This window comes from Anopheles coustani, chromosome 3, assembly GCF_943734705.1.
Source record: "Anopheles coustani chromosome 3, idAnoCousDA_361_x.2, whole genome shotgun sequence".
Taxonomy (NCBI): Eukaryota; Metazoa; Arthropoda; class Insecta; order Diptera; family Culicidae; genus Anopheles; species Anopheles coustani.
Window position 1 is genome coordinate 88121656 of NC_071288.1, and position 16948 is coordinate 88138603.

Here is a 16948-nt window from a genome sequence, read left to right on the forward strand (position 1 = left end):
TTCCCCATTCTTGCTGATCTGATTATCCTCGGCGTATGGATAGAAAACGGTCGGAACCGGCCACATCCATCCATCTGTGGCACACCACCACTACCACCACCATCAGCTCGCATCCGTTCTGGCACTTGATGAAGCTCTTAAATCAAATTTTCCAAGATGGTCATTGGGAGCCTGGGCCTGGGTTCGCGCACGCTGGTCTGGTCCTCCCGGCCGATATGGCCATTTTGCCCGCCCGTTTGTCTTTCGCCATTCGCCAGCGCAATTTTCCACTCATCCGGGGCGGGTCGGAGTTTTTATTTTTACCACAATCGATCGGTCATCTTCAATAAATAATGGAGCAAAAAAAGGCAACAAAGCAACGCGAACCGGGAGGAGTGAAAAAGAAAGCCAGCACTCGCCCAACACTCCGCCGCCGAGCTGTTGCCATCTGTTTGTTTTCACGTTTTCTCGTGTGTTTCGGGTTTGATTTCGCGTCCCTCCATCGTCGACGGGCGTTCGGTTGGGTTGAGTCCTCTCGTCACGTCGCCAATTTTTCCAGCCGGCGCGTGCGATGTGTGGTGAAAAATTGAGTCAAGTATGATGTGCGTGTGTGCTGTGGTCGGCCCGCTGTGGTGTGTTGGAGCGATTCTCTTCAGTTGATTGTTGGTCTAGGGTTTGGTTCCCCAAAAGCCAAGCGGTTCCTTGCACTCCAGAGCCAAACCTAGACCTAGACCGTTGATTCTTTGACGTATAATTTATTGGGTACTTCAACAGTTTCATTTTACATCTTTTTCGTGAACTGAACAGAACCTTTTTTAAAAAATCAGTAAAAATATACTGATTTTGGGAATGTTTTGATTCGTTCATATCGAATTCGATTCTTTCTTACTTAATCATAATTGTATCTGTTTTTTTCATTTTCATTCTTATACCCTCATTAGACGAGGACTTTAACTGTCATATTTTCCCAGAAGTTTTCTACCTCGACTGGAATTTTTATGTCAAAGTGGCGATTGGTTTACTTATTACTCTGTTGTTTTCAACAGATTACTTTACTGCAACAGATTCATTACTTTACGATGAACAATACGCTAAATTCAAACATGAAAATGATCAAATAATTGCAAACCCCGTTTTGTGGAACTTTGCGTTATTACACGAGCGGACATCATTTTTATGTCAAACGCCCTGCCAGAGCCTACTTTGACAGGAAAAGTCTGGGTAAAGATGACAGATGAAATCCTCGTCTAATAAGCGCATTATGTTTTCGTGAATTTTCAATTACTCGCCTTCTCAAAATCTTAGTTCTAAAAAATAATTGGGGTTGATGTTTAAAAATCAATTATCCAGGGAGTGTGAGAAACTAAGTAAGATCATTTTTAAGGTTCTTTAAGTTCTTACAAAAAAGAAAAGAACCTCGATCCTTACGTTATGATTCAACAAATAGAAAGTTCTTATCCAATTTTTACTTGAAGCAAACTCATATCACAGTGCAAAAATGTGCTGCTAAGTATTGCACGGAGCGACGCACAGCGTTTCACGTTGAAGCGTCCATCTTTCCACTTTGCGTATTTATTTGTTCATCTACCATCGACATTCCACACAGTGGTCCGCATCTTCCCGCGGCAACCTGTTAACAATGATTTATGAAGGTGCAATTTTTTCTCAACAACCCTTGCATGCACAAATACGATACCCAACGCGTAGAGGGCCCGTCGAAATACTAGATGATATCTCGAGGAGGAGGTATAGGAGGTTGCTCTTGGTGTATTCGTAAACTGTATGATACTTTTTTCGTCTCACGATGAGCTCTGAGGGGATCGTTAAAATGAATTGGAGAGGGAGAGGGAGCTAAACGTTGCACAATTTGTTTGACTTCTAGTTGTGATCGATGTTAGACTTCGAAGGGCCCGTAGATTTTTGCGTACTTTGGCGAAGGTTCGATCTGGTGAGCGTCGACTCCTCCGGAGATATAGCTCTCGGGGAGTCTCTCGGGGGAGCTCTAGAACTACCGACATATCTGGCTGTGGCTATTCTAGAGTACTAAAATACAATTCCCCCGCGGGGTTTTTGCGAAGTGTCGCTGGTGTCCTCCCTCGTTCGGCTATATATAGCGACACCGGTAAACCAGAACGCCGGTTATGCTTTGGGGCGTGCCAACACAGCCGGCAATCACCTCAATCGCACGAGATGCAACCGAGCGAGATTAGCCATGTGCACACACCGGTGGTGGATGCGGTAGATGATGGGATTCCGAAGTGACAAAGTGTGTCCCTCGCGCCACTCGGAGGAAAGCCGTCTGTGAGGGCTCAGCAACGGCGAGTGTCGTCATGCTCAGACTGCTTGCTTTGCATATACTCTAGCAAGCAAGTACGCTGATGTGAACTACATTGGTTGCACTATTAGTACCAGCCCGCTCCACACCCACTCCTCTCCCATGGTCTCGGTGATTCCTGATGAAGCCGGAGTCTCGTGAATGCCGAACATCGCTAGACGCGAACCGGTCTGACGTCAAACCACGGTGGCAATGAGTAAGTTGGCGCCTCGATTTGTTGAACCATTTGTGTGTTTGTTTATTTTTTTGTCGCCCAGTGTGAGCGTAGGGAAGCCCCCTCCCTCCCGTGTGTGTAAGCATGTCTGAATGACGTTGACGGGTGACTGGGACTGCGGAGGGTTGGTTTCGCCGGAAGACTGAAGGGCTTAACGTGAAACCGCAGACGTGCGGTGTTTTTGGGAGCAGCAGCCTGGCTTGGAGGTCGAACGATTGAGTCAAAATTAAATCAAGGTGTGAGAAGCAAATGGGTTGCATAGGGGAAGGACAGCAGCGTCGTCGTCGAGCATGGTTGTTGGCAACGTTGTAAGAGAAATGGTACTGCATTTTTGAGATCCAGAAACATCTGTAATCTGATACGGTTTAGTATCTCTCTATCTTTTACCTCATTAGTCCGACATACCTATCTTGTTAAGATCTGTACTATATATGAGAGGTCTAAGATATATCATAACTAGGAAATGGTTTCATTAACCGTTATAAAACTGTTGCAATAAAGTTAGAGGTGTGTCCATCGGTTGCATCGGTTGCACTTTTCCCGTGTGCGCACATGGAAGACGAGGGCATTCCCCGAAAAGTACTGGAACCGGATGGACCGCCGATCGGAAGTGAAAGTGCGGTATGATTTACAGCTCAATACCGTTTCGCATATTACGTCCTTCCAACCGGCTAATCGAAGCGCGCGCACGAGCTCGCTCAATCTCCACCCAGGCGTAGTCTTTTTCACTTTCATTTAGCAAGCGTTTAATAGCTTTAGCTGGACCGAACTCTGATGTTGGCTAAGAGGGAGACCCAGCCCGCTGCTATACGGCGTTTGTAATCGATTGTTCCGCCGGGCGGAACGACGGAATCGAGGTGAGCATAATGATGGTGATGGACTAATCTGTGGGGGCGTCGTTCGACGTTGACTTTGGACTTTTGGGCGTTGGAACCCCGCTGTAATAACTACGATTTTCCATTTATGGGTCATGCTGAAGTCGGTGTCCGATCTGGTGGTGAGGTTGGAGCACGTCCCGCTGCCCACATAATAACGCCATTTTGACAGCAGAGAGTGGAGGTGCTACTGCCGGTTAAACGGTTTCCGAGTCCGCTCATAAATCCGTTCATTCATCATTCGCCCGTGCCTTTGCTAAACTTTCCCTTCGCACTCTGGAACAGCTAGAGGAAGGTAGGTGCATACACTATGGAGGCCTCCCTCGATGCACGCGCCTACCGGAACGGCCAAATGTTACGCCAAGCCGGCGGCGGCGTCGTCGTCCGTTCCGATGGCACAAAACCTATTGTTTTGCAAAACGCCACTGTTGGGAGTCGGGGGCGGGGGTGGGGACAGTGTGTAAAGTGGCCCGGCGAACGGTCGCTTCTTGCTGCAAGCGCGAGTGCGCGCGCACACACACAATCGGCCCGTTTTTGTCCGTTCTCCGGTGGGCGCAGCGCAGCTTTCCACATTCGAATGGTGAGCTGGAAAAATCTGCCACCCCCCCAGGTGTCCGTCGTTCGGGTGGCGATTATTTCCACGGTTCGGGGCAGAACGGTTATGCGGGTAGCAATTGCTCATTTTTTGCACCGAGTGAAGGTATGACTATTTCACTCTTTCGACTTTAATTTTCATATTTATTTGAAATGTCTTTTGATTGCAAGATTTCTGTCGAGAGGCTTCTTTTTCGAAGTGGCTTTGTGTGTAACGTGCTGCAAGCATTCTTTTATTTTTTTTCAACCTACGATGTGCAAGCCAACTATCCCTTATATCTTTTTGCTCTCCGTTTCTTTGTGTCGATATCTTGATATATTTATATTCATCAAATTGTCTTATTAAACGAACCAATTATCTCTTCTTTGTACTCAATTGAACGATCCAAACGTTTTTAAACAATTGTTTTGCAAAAACGATTATAACTTGCTAGCTCGATACTTGTTGAAGTGAAGTGATTCTTTTTACATTTTTAAATCTTTCAAATATGTATTTGTAACAATTTTTATACAGTTGTTCACGAGATACGAAATTAAAATTTCCAATCAATAATAATAATTCGAATAATTAAAATTTCAGCGAAGAAGTGCAAAACTATTCGAATTAGGAATGTTCCAAGAAACTCGTGAAACTAGAATTTTAACTGAACATTTTCTCTATGCTTTGCCGAAATTAGCCCGTTAAAGGAAATAGTTATCTTAAAGAAGTATCAAACATGTCTGGCGACGTCTTTTTTGCTTTGTTTTTTTTAATGACGAGTGATTCATACCTCTATCCTTTTTTGTTCTACCAATCATTCAAAATTAGTTAAATCAATAGTTTTTTGAATCGTAGGGAAAAATTGTTAGAACTATTCAAGGGTTTTGTATTGGAAATGTCTTGTTTGTCACCCTAATTTCAAATTAAAGAAGAAAATAGAGCAATTTTCAATAGTAGATTTGTTATATAAAAACTTGTTCCATGTTTTGTCCAAAACAAAAATTATTAAAATCTACTTGAGGTGACGCTTGGTGGTGCTCAAACGAAGTGTTAAACACGTGAGGCGTTCAGTGAGTAACACCTCTTATCGTTTTCTGCTCTACCAAACAACCAAATAAAATTAAACCATTTTTAAACTCGTATTTTAGACAGACCCCACTGGCTTTTGGGTCCATTTTTGTTATGAAACTTAATATATGTAGAAATGAAATTGAAACCCTTTTCCGAGCCACCACTTTACGTTGGTACGCGCCGTCGCATAGCCATCGCTTTATGGTGCAAACGATTGGCAATGTTGCATACCGAAGCAAACCGTTTACGCGTCGACCGCGATTTCAGTTTTTGGCATTTGATAAGCCCGCCCACGTGTACACATACACACACTCATACTCATCAGAGAGTTCGTTTCACTTGGGATGTTTTAATTTATATTGCGCATACCCCGAGCTCGCTTTTCCATTTTCGGGCCAGTTTTCCAAAGTGACCCCACCTATACAAGGTGGTCGCGGTGCTGGCGCCTGATGGAGTGCTTTGATACGCTCTCTGTGGTCTTCGCTGGCCTGGCCAGGAGGCTAGATTGCTGTGTGTGTCCGCCGGGCCGTCACGGAACGGTGGCTAAAGGTTACGCGGTGAAAGTAGAAACTCCGATGTGGTGGATGAGTCCGGAACGGTAGTCCGTCCGTGTGTTGCATTGCGCATTGATAATGTTGCAATTTCTTCTATTTGTTGTTGACTGACTTCGTTTTCGGTTTCACCATCGTTGAACTCGTGTCTGTGGTGTTTATGTTCTTTCTGCATAGATTCTTCCAAAAACATGCCTCTTACCAAATCCAAAGTCGTTTATTATTTTTATGAAAGCCGCCCTCTTTATTTAGCGTATCTCAGCTTGGAAAATGTATATTTTGTATAAAGTCACAAAGCATTCATTTAACCTTTTTTCATTCAATGCATTTTGTGAGGAAAATCTATATCCCTTGACTGAATGAAGCGCTTCCCTTCTCTAAAGCATACTGTTCGTTTCATTTTCTTTCTTCTAACAACAACGCACTCCTCACAACTCGACTTCAAAAATAATTATATCGAAAAACAAAAACGATTGACTCGCGCCACTCAATCAAACACGCATACTACTACTACTTACCCTGGTGTCTAACTCGCAAACGATCATCGACCATCGAATATTTCGCCATCGGGAACTATGTTTCGAACACACTTGAAAAACTTGCTTACATGAAAATGAAAAATAAATTAACTGGAAACAAAAAAACATCATTTTCGCTGCGACTGCAACTACTAAACACCAAATTCAAACGAATCATATGTTTGTGCGCCTCCACACCATCGACTCGCCACGACCGAATCATCATCTTCCCATGAATCGATCGACCAAAATGCGTACATCTGAAATTCTGCGCGTAATGAACAAAACAAACAAAAAAAATCGAACAAACTACAAACCCAATAACACCGCACGCAACCGAAATGAAACTGAACCGGTATTCGGTCCTTCAAAATTGATTGCAACTGGCCAAAAAAATCAAACCGAAACGATCAAAACCAACACACCAAAAACGCAAAAAAAAATACATTATCCAAAACTAGGCGGAAGTTCACGTAAGTTGGTGCCAAAAAACAGCATTAAAGCAAAAAAAAATAAAAAATACCGCACACACTCATACATCTCATGACTTAACAGTAGTAATGTTCTTCTCATGATTGATTAAATGGCCACTAGGTTTATTTATGTTTATGGTTTCCACGTTCAATGTGTGTTGAATTGGTACGAGTTTTGCGATCGTCATACGAGTTCCATTTTTTTTTCTCCGTTCCTTGATCATGATTTATTTGTATTTGCTACAATTTCTTTCGGACCATTCGAAACCTTATTGCTTCCCACCCCACCTCTTAGTCACCTTCACCACCGCCCATTATCCAAATATAAACACACACACATTACATGTTTGGACAGCCATGCCCTCTTATCCTACGCCATCACGTTTTCCAATCATTAGTGGATCGCATCGACTAACTTATCAATCATTAGTGATGATCAACTAGGGTTGCTCGTCGAATTATTATTGTGTTTCGTTTTGTTTAACGAGCATAATTTTTGTTGAGCATAATTTTTTGAACACGCTAGAGAGGGGGGAGATCTTAAAGATCACTGACTTACGAACTGTTGGGGGTGCTTGAAATTGTACTACTTAAGTTGATCGTTTAATAATCTTTAATTATAGTTATACCCTTTACCAATCTGTCAACTCAAGATGGCGTGGTGAAGTACACCGTGTTTATTAACACCCTTCAAAATACCATTTCTCATCTGCGTAGTTTTCTTCTCGATGTAACTTCTAGTCTTTATCTGTATTCTTTAGTCTTTATCCTGTCGGTTTCTTCCATGAGATCAATTTTACAATGCATCTTGCCAATGTTTCGTCTTACAGCATCCGTTCACGAAGGCCACAGCTAGTGTTATCTAATCGTATGTTAATGTTTAGCAGAAATGGTTCCCGGTGGTGCTGCGACGCAAAGAGTTACTAAAACACTTCTCTTGCGAACCACTGCTCTTTAGATAATCTTGTTAAGCTCCTTATGTTGCCGTTATTGTTGTTGTTGTTGTTGTTCACCTGTCCTTCCGTACCGTCGTACGTTAGTAGAAGCTGATCTTGTTCGTTTCTCCGTAGCTTTCTCTTCACCCTCACACTCTGTTTTCCGCTTTCTATCTTTCACGTTCTATGAAACTGCAACCCTGGTGGCCTCCTCTTTTCCTCTGTTATCTTCTACTCTGTCTCGTTCTCTTATCTGTCTTGTTTAGAGTTGTTCGTTTGCCTATCCGTGCTCCAAGCGCTCGTTTCGCTCGTCCTTTGAGACTAGCAGTATGATTTACCAAAAACACTTTCAGTACCGCTACTCACTCTATAAACACACACACATTCACACATACACAATTGAGTAATGTTAGTAGATTCATACGTTTGGCTAAGTATCTGCCACATGTGCCCAAACAAAACCTAATAGTAGCTCTGTTTTGTTTTATTTTCCCCCTCCTTCCTTCGCGAACGCGCGATGATTTTCTTCACAGGTGGCGACGAAAATCATGAAGCAAATGATCGAACAGTTCGCTGCCTGCGATCTGTTCGGGCGCGTGAACTACGAGTACTATGCGCGCGTCACCGGCCGCGTCCTGAGGGTGCAGGACGAATGGATCTGCTCGTTCCGCTATCCACCGCCGCCACGCGGAAAAACGGCCCAACAGCACTACGCATGTAAGTATGGCTCCGGGCCGACAGAGCCCGTTCGTTTCTTTCTAACCGCAAAATGCACGTCCGATTGGTCTCGTCGGACTTGGCCGGTGCACTTTCCACCAAACGTGTGCGTCTGTGTGCGCGAGTGTTTTGTTGTGTACTTGTGTTTTGTTTTGTTTTCGTTCATCATATCTGTTGGGTCTGGAGTTTTGTTTAAGGTATGGTTTTGAATTTTCGTAAACATAAGTAAGATATTAGCACTTTTACTGGTTTTCGAAGTATATTTAACGACTAGTGATTTACTTTTACATTTTGATACGTTTCTCTCTCGATTAACTTTTTTTTTAATATTAAAACTGTGACAATATTGTTAAAGTAAAATTACAACCCCGCAAAAAAAAAACACTCGCCACACAAAGTTCCTACTACTTCAACGAGACACGGCAGCGACGAGACGTGCATTTTGGTTTTACAGTTTGGCTCGTTTACTAATGGCGATTTGTTTTGTTTTATTTTTTTCTCTTCCATTTTCTCTCTCCAATTTTTCTCTCTTCTATTGTATATTTTGGCTTCGTTTGTAAAAATCGTTGGTAATGTTTCGTCAAATTTCCCAATTACTTTTACCCGTTGAAATGTTTTCTATTTCTCTTTTTTTATTCGTTTGGTTTGCATTTACCAACGGTATTGCATTTAAAAAAAATGTAAATGTTGCTAACATCCTTGCTGCAACTAACTTTTCGGCGCTGGTGTGTTTTGGTGTGGCAATGGTGTGTGTGTGTGTGCGCTTGGGTGTACATTTGGCAAATTGCGATCCATATGGTGCTACAACGCTTCATCCGGAATGTCCGGAAACCTTCATCGATCAAACCAAATTTGGAACAAAACGTACAACTACGGCTGCGTACTCGAAAACTACTCTACACGACAACAAACAACCATTCTGCAGTGCAATTGGCATTAGAGACGGAGAAAACCTGGCTGCAATGCGAATGCGTTAGATGGGGGCTAAGTATGTTTCATTTCTCAATTAGTACTGTTACTAGTTTTAAGGCTTTTTAATTATCCTAAGCAAATTTTGTCAACGTTGTTTTTGGAGAGGAGGTTGATGGATCATGGAGAGTCGGATAAATCAGGTCAAGAGTGTTTATAAATTCACTTTAAAGATCATGTTTTGCGATCTGTTTGTGCCTTATTTGTGAAGAAGTGCTTACAGTTTGTCCCTTTTGCTAACGCTGATAATCTTTTCTTTCTTCTCCTTCTCCAACCGAAACTGCGAATGGCCCTTCAACCCCATCCGGCGGATCCTGTCATCATCGAACCACTTCCTGGTGGTCCTGGTTGTGCTCACCACTCCCCCCCCCGCCGCCTCCCTTGCGTCCAGCAGTCGCCCAGGAGGAGTCACACTCGACGCCGGCCCTACTGACGACGGGCGGTCCGAACGTAGGTAACTCGGCTGTATCTCTCGGCATCATTCCAGAGCACTCACTGCTTGAATCATGCGCTCGGCTTTCTGTGTCGCTTGAGGGCCCCGGCATTTTCAATGTGCCCAAGGGCAGCTGCTCCTCATCGTCCCACTCGTCGTCGTCCACCACGCGGTCCGGTTCGCAGCATCACATGACGCTGGACGAACTGCGGGCTGTCAATCGGTACGCGGAAAGTACCAAGAGCCTTTCCTACCTACCTCAGGTGAGGGACGAACTCCTTATCATGTAGATGTGTGTGCGTGCGTGTTTGTGTGCGGCGCGGTGTGTGTTTGTGTGCGCGCGCCTGTTGTTTGGTGTGGTGTGCGAATGTTGTTTGCTTACGTACCGCGTTAAGACTGCGCCTAGTGTTTCTCATATCCTTGTATTGCTGTCCTCATCGCCGCCGTCACCACCGTCGCCGCGAACCCCTCCTGCTACACACAATTCACCACCTGCACAAATGCATACTGTGTGTGTGGGTGGCCACACTACACATTCGTATAGATATATAGAAAACTCTCAAAGCACACCCAAAGACAAACACCGGAAACGAAACACGGTGCGAATACCTCATCCAGCAGTATCCTTAACAACACTTTCTTCTCTCTATCCCGTTTGGCACACAATACACGAAAGCTTTTATTTATCGTCTTAGTATTTCTGGTCACATGATCTGCACCGTACTAGTAACAACAAGTATGATATATGACCTACTTGTCTTTTTAATTTTATCTGTTTCACGTTTATAACCTTTAATACTATGCCTATAAAATCCATTCAGAGGTACGAGGGTGAATTAAAATTAACAAAAGCTAAGCTAGCTCTTCCAATCACAAGGGCAAGGAGTGTCCTTTCGATGTGGTGGAAAAATGAACCTTCATACATGCTTTCGTTTTGACACTTTCTATCTTCCTGTTCATGGAACTCTCATGTAAATAGTAAGCACAAAAGGCTCATAGGTTGAGGTGCTACGGTGAGCGTTTACGTAGGCTTTTCCGTAAAAGATTTCATCGCGATGTTTAAAGGTTTTTTTTGTGGATTTCATTCTGGTGCGCACGGACCAACCTCCACCTCCGCATCAGACGGTGGCGTTGATTTCTAGCTAAATGCTCTCTCTCCAGTACACGTCACGACGTGTACAAATTTGTCGAAGCTGCACAAACCCTTACGTGCATTCGTGCGTTCGAAAATTGCACTGACTGTGTGACTTGCTCACGCGCCTGCTTGCCGGTGGCAAACGGTATCGAGTTGCGATAATCTAGAATGTAGGTTACGATTGCGAATACGAACTATAAACGATCGAATAGGAAGCAGCGGCCGGAGGGTTAGGAAAGCGGAAAGGCGTAGTTTTATTACTTAAATGTAACGAATCTAGTATTCTTAATAGTAGCGTATTAAAAGAAAACAGGGTAAAGTGGAGGTAATTGTAGCTGATAAGTTGAATTGAATAGATCCCTGGAATTTCAGTAAACGTAAGAATTGCTTCATCATTTTTTTCCTTCTCCTGCGTTATTTTATATTAGACACGACACGCGTGCACCTTAGCGCCGACAGTATGTATCCAACCATTTAACACACCCAGTAGCAAGAGAGGTACCGTAGGATGTAACGTAGTTTTGGAACCGCATTGGAATGGAAATAAAAACCTGTAAAAACAATATTGTATTCATCGGGGGGAACTAATCGAAAATCGTCCGAAAAGGACACGGTTTAGGACGAAAAATGGTGCCGGACGAAAGCCAAAACTACTGACAGAGGATTATAATTATTATCATTTGCTATTTGTGGTCCAAACCGACATCTGCCAAAACTTCTCTTACGCTGTCGAACTAAACCTATCATAACCTGCAAAAACTTGCATTGTCCATGTTTTGTTATAATTGCTTCTTCATTATTAAACCATTTATTAAAAACAGAAATAAAACCGTACTTTACACGTGGGACACATCTTAACTTTTTTTTTTTTTGAATACATATGAAACATTTGTGGTGTCGTACACGAAAACACGGAACCTCGCTATTTCTCCAACGCTCTCTTCTCAAATAGTAGTGGATCTTCGCATAATTTCTATTTAGTTGTCTTTGCATTAAATTTATTTTAGCTACTGACCTTTACAGTAATCTTAGGAAAACCAACTGATGGTAACCTCTTCAATAGAACTATTCATAATTGAACGCTTTGCCGTCGCAGCAATATTGGAAAATTATATTTTCTTCTCTACAACATTCTACCATCCATTGAGACAAATCTTTTCGACTATCATTTGATAAAAAACATGTTTCATTTCGCTCTGTTCGTCTATTTGGTTGAAACATTAAGTCATTTGGACCAGCGGCCATAATAAATCATCCGCTAAAGCATATCAGACGCCACCCGAAATGGGAAGCTTGTCAACATTTGTCAATGTGCTCACCCTTCAAATCCGCAACATTTTTTTCTGTCGATATTTTTACCCCACTTGCTGCAGCTGATTGGTTTGATTCGTTTGTTTATTCCTTTTTTTTCAACATTATGTATAGTTCAACTAATCTCAACACTCCTCCCCCAACTGCAACCACCCCCTACTGAAAGACACAGACCCACACACTTTTGGCTGGCTTTTCTAGTTTAGTGGACAAGCAGCGGAATGCAAGCCTCACGATATTCCACATTAATATTCCTGTCCCATTTAGTTGTGCAGTAGCGTAGCGTTTTGTTCTCATTGCTGTTATGGCCCGTCCTTAGTGTAATAGGCCTAATCTAACCTGTCCAGTCCCTGTGTGAGAAACTGGGCTAGTAACTAATTTGATTATTAGTGTCACTAATTTAGTAAACAAATCAACGTTAAAACAAATCACATACAAATTTAGCAATAGGAAACCATCACGTGGTTATTTTCAACTTTGACTCCAATTTTCTTCTCTCTCTCTTTCTATCTTTTGAATCCTTCCTCTATGCGACCTATTGCGGTTCTGTGATTTGCTGATGTCTGATGATATAAACTGTACTGATTCTTTTACACGACGCGTACCTCTTTGACCGCCTATATCCTAACTGTTTGCGATGAATGAAATACAAAAAATGCGATTGAAACAACGAAACAAACTCAATGCGTGACCAAATGACCACTCAACGAACCCTGTCCGGGACCCACCCACCCCTCCGCATGGATCCCTTCCCTCGGAACGCCACACCGGTGTACTACTCAACCGGGGACGGGTAGGTACACGAACGGCAGGCAGCAAGGATGCGCACCCGGTCCGAGTGGTTCCTGGGCGCACGGGGAAGCTCGCTGGAGCTGTGCCACGACGGTACCGGCTCGCTGATCCATCCGCAGATCGTCACCTCGACACCGATCCCGGGCGCCGTCGGCCACCATCACCATCCGCACGGAATAATCGGTACCTATGCTAGTATAGATAATCTGAACGATATCGTTGTCGTTGTCGATGTTAACCAAGACCAACCACCGAACCAGTACCACCACAACCAGAACAACCACCGCCACGATCACAGACAATACAGTCATTCGCACAAACAACACCATCATCCACATGCGTCACCAACTTCGCCGGAACTGGCGCATCCTTCATGTTCCCATAATTCGCCTCCTAGCAATAACGTACCCTTTAATAGTTTGGCGCCCCGAGCCACCACTAATAAGAGCGTCGAGAACGTCGCCACCGGCGAGGATCGACGTCGTCGCTCGCATCCTTACGAGCGTCGTGATCACCCTCCCACTCACGGTTTCGTTTCCCATTCTTCCGCCGTCGAGCGGAGGCAGAAAGCCCGGAGCAGAGCAGCGTCGGGAAAGCCCTCCTCCGGGGTGGATGCGATCGAGTACTGGCCGCATAAGGACGACCACAACGACGACGACGACGCCGATATGTTGGCCGGCCAGGACGAACTCGATGGTGACGAGAATGACTTTGCCATCTCGCAGAGCCACCATTTCGATATGCGCGCCGAAAATCGGCGTCGTCGTCGACGTCGGGCCCTTCTAGGGCGTGGGTCGTACGATCAGTTAGTATCTTCTGGTGCTTTCCCGTCGGGTTCGAATGATTGCTGTCCTGCTAATGCTCCCGTCACGGAGAACGTAGCCAGTGGTAGTCGCACAGGTGATGGCGGCTCTTCAGAACGTCCTAGCTCTGCTCCAGCGGCTGCCTTCGCAAAGTCGGCGAAGAAAGGAAAACTCTCCTCGAAAATTAAGCCGTCCTCCTCTCGACCTCCAACCCTCGGTGCCTCCGGGCACACCGCTTATCCCACACCGGATGAAAGCAATCGCTTATCGACTGATAATTCTAACACTCCTGGCACAACGGTCCCTTCTGCTACCACTTCCGGCGCACCCAGTGGTAGCGGTGTTTCTAATACATCCCATCCCTATTCGCCACCTCAGGCGAAGGGGGAAGAAGTGACCAACGCTGTCGTTAACCGCCACAAGCGTAACAGTACCACCGGCAGCACTCACCACTCGATCACGCTGGGCGGAAACGGAAGCACGAGCATGCTTCCGTCGTCGCGCCAAAGCAATCTCTCGATGATTGTGTTTTCGGTGTTGGATTTCCTGTTCTGAGCGGAAGATTCCGCTTGTTTGATTGCGTGTGCGTTTGCGTGCGTGTGTGTGTTTGAGTAAAATTAGAGCACAACTAGAGAAACATTTTTTTCGCGAATGTGGTTGCTTGTGTTTTCTCTAATCCGTGTTTTTTTATTCTAATCTATTTTTATTGGAACGATAGAAGAGGGAAAATAAGTTAGTTGTTTTACATTTTAACTAAGCGCTATTTAAATTTCTCTGTTTATATATGAAGGTCAAACGTAAAATGAGCATTTTATGACAGTAACGTTAATTTATGTACAGCTCTGACTATTGAAAGGACATGCGTTTCGTTTAGGTACAACACATACGAACTGGATTTTAAAGTGTTTAGGTTTTAGGAGTGTTATTTATTGGAACCTTCGTAAATAAGGGAAAAATTTCAGTTGCTCTTACTCACAACAACGATCATGATCGTTGAACACACCTAGTTTCAAACATTTGCGCTATAGGAGTTACCACTGTCTAGCAAGAGACCGATCTTGGAAAACTGCCTACCGTTTAATGAATCTAAATTGAACTGGTGTTTGCAACAAAATAGTTTGTTTTAAATTTAGTGCAAATATTTCTATCCTCTGCTACATGATTTACCACATGTATGCGTTGTTTGTTGAGGATGTTTCTGATCTTTTAATGTTTTGGCAATGTGTTTCATTGAACTGCATTCAACGAATTTATCAGTAAAAGCAGCAGATCTCTTAAACTTATTTTCGTTTTTCCCTATCCCAATACCTAGAAACGAGTAGCACTTTGGCTAGAAAAGCTCTTCAGTAGAGCTTTGAAACGTTGTATAGTAACATTATGTTCACAGGGTAAACGCTGCTAGTGCTAAAGATTACCAATGCATTGGCTGATAATGATTTGGTACACTATCGTCGTGTTACCAACTTCCAGCAATCGCTAAGAAAAGAAAAAAACAAACGATAGTAATAAACGAATTAAGTTCCTGATTTTTTTTGCAAAATAGTTTATGTTCTTTTAATTTCTGTTTTGTTTTTAACATTAATATGTTTGTCTTATTGTTTTCGATTTATTAGCAGATGTTGTTTTCGGGGGGTTTGTTGACTATTTGTATGCGTCGTTTCGTTTTCGCTGATCCAGTGCTACGTCTATCTTCTTGTTTGCTTACTCTTACGCTTTTGTATATTCCAACAAATAAACTGCACAGACACACTGCCCCTGTTGAAACAATAGCAATTTCCTTCAAAATTGATTCTATTAACAAACGTTTAAAATTACTAATAAAGCGTGTGAGTCATATTCCCATGCTCAAAACGCAGTCCTTACCAATTTACTTCCATGTTGCCTAACTCCTTTACATAAAACTATACACATGATGTTGCTAAGTGTAAGAAACATCTAACCTTCCGGTTTAATAATCTACCACACGAAAAACATGAGCCATTGGGGCACATTTTTAGTACACTCTGCATCATGTTCACAAGGACTTTTCTGGACGAACTTTCGCCTCCCACAAAGGGATTGCTATTAACGGGCGTGTGTTTACTTTTTCTTTTCTCTTCTTTTCTTCTCTTCTTTTCTTCTCTGTTTGAAAATATTTACATACTCGTTTCATCGCGCACAACCGGTGATGTGATTTACCCTACTGTATTTGTGGTTTTTTTTCGTCTTAAAAATGTAACGAATGCCTTACGTACATCAACGTTCCGTTGGTCCGGGGGGAAGTATTGAGCATCGTGGTGCTGCTGCTCGTTGTGCTGGCTCTGCACATCGTGGCACCGTACTGTCTCGTGCGAATAATCATACAAGTATTAAGATAGCGCTACTGTTGCCACTGTGTTTTCGTGTGTGTTCGTGTTTCTTTTGCAATATCCTGTGCGATACGAGTTTGTTTTGATTTTGTCTATACTTTCCCATAGTTTTAATGGTTTTCGAATTTGTTTCTTTATGTTAAGTTTTTTGTTTTGTTTTTACTACGAGCCCTCAAAATTTTGTTTATCGTTTGTTTGAGATGCTTTAAGATATGGAAAAACAAGTTGCACAATTTATTTTTTATTCAAACCTCCTTTACCTAATTTTTAAGCAGCACGCTTTTGTTTTTTTAATTTTTTTTATCAATTTTCTATGGTTTGGTTTTGGCGCACGATGCTTCGTGAGATGTGCATTATCTATTTTTAAATTGAAGTTTATTCTTTCGATACCAGTTGTCTAATTTGTCGTGTTCTAACTCACCGAATGATGTTGGGTTGAGATAAGTGAAGGATTGATGAGCGGAATGATTTTTACCATTATGCAAGTTATCTTTTTACAACTTGCTTCTCTCCTTTATGTTGTGTGTGTGTGTGTTTTTTGTGTTTGTTTTTTTCTTTGTATCAATCATGTCGAAATCAACAATCAATCTGTCGAAATCAACAATCATTTTTCACATTTTTTACCACATACATAGATCCATTGATCCGTTCTTGGAACACAAGAAAAAAAAAACTCATATAATTCCGGTTTGTGGTGTATATGGAATCGATGGGGAAAAACGTATCCCTTACGACGCAACCTGAAGCAGCATTCTAAAACCAAAATTTTCTCTTTTTCTATCTTTCTATCATGCTGCTTTTCCGGCCTTTTTCTTCTTGTTCTTCTCTTTCTCGCTGCGTTATGTATGGTTCTCTCTCGCTCTTTTTTGGAAAAACAATCTCCAAAACAATCTCCAATTTCGTACAATACTGGCG

The 16948-nt window shown here is 42.9% G+C and overlaps 1 protein-coding gene across 1 annotated transcript in view; it reads left to right on the plus strand.

The window, feature by feature from the left end:
- LOC131258581 (uncharacterized) overlaps positions 1-15204 on the plus strand; it is a 38068-nt gene extending 22864 nt beyond the window's left edge. Inside the window, exons 4-7 of the mRNA XM_058259930.1 lie at positions 8059-8242; positions 9168-9230; positions 9606-9907; positions 12888-15204. Coding sequence (XP_058115913.1) covers positions 8059-8242; positions 9168-9230; positions 9606-9907; positions 12888-14240 — 1902 coding nt within the window. The 3' untranslated portion in view covers positions 14241-15204. The remainder of the gene's footprint in view (positions 1-8058; positions 8243-9167; positions 9231-9605; positions 9908-12887) is intronic.
- The last annotated feature ends 1744 nt before the right edge of the window (positions 15205-16948 follow it).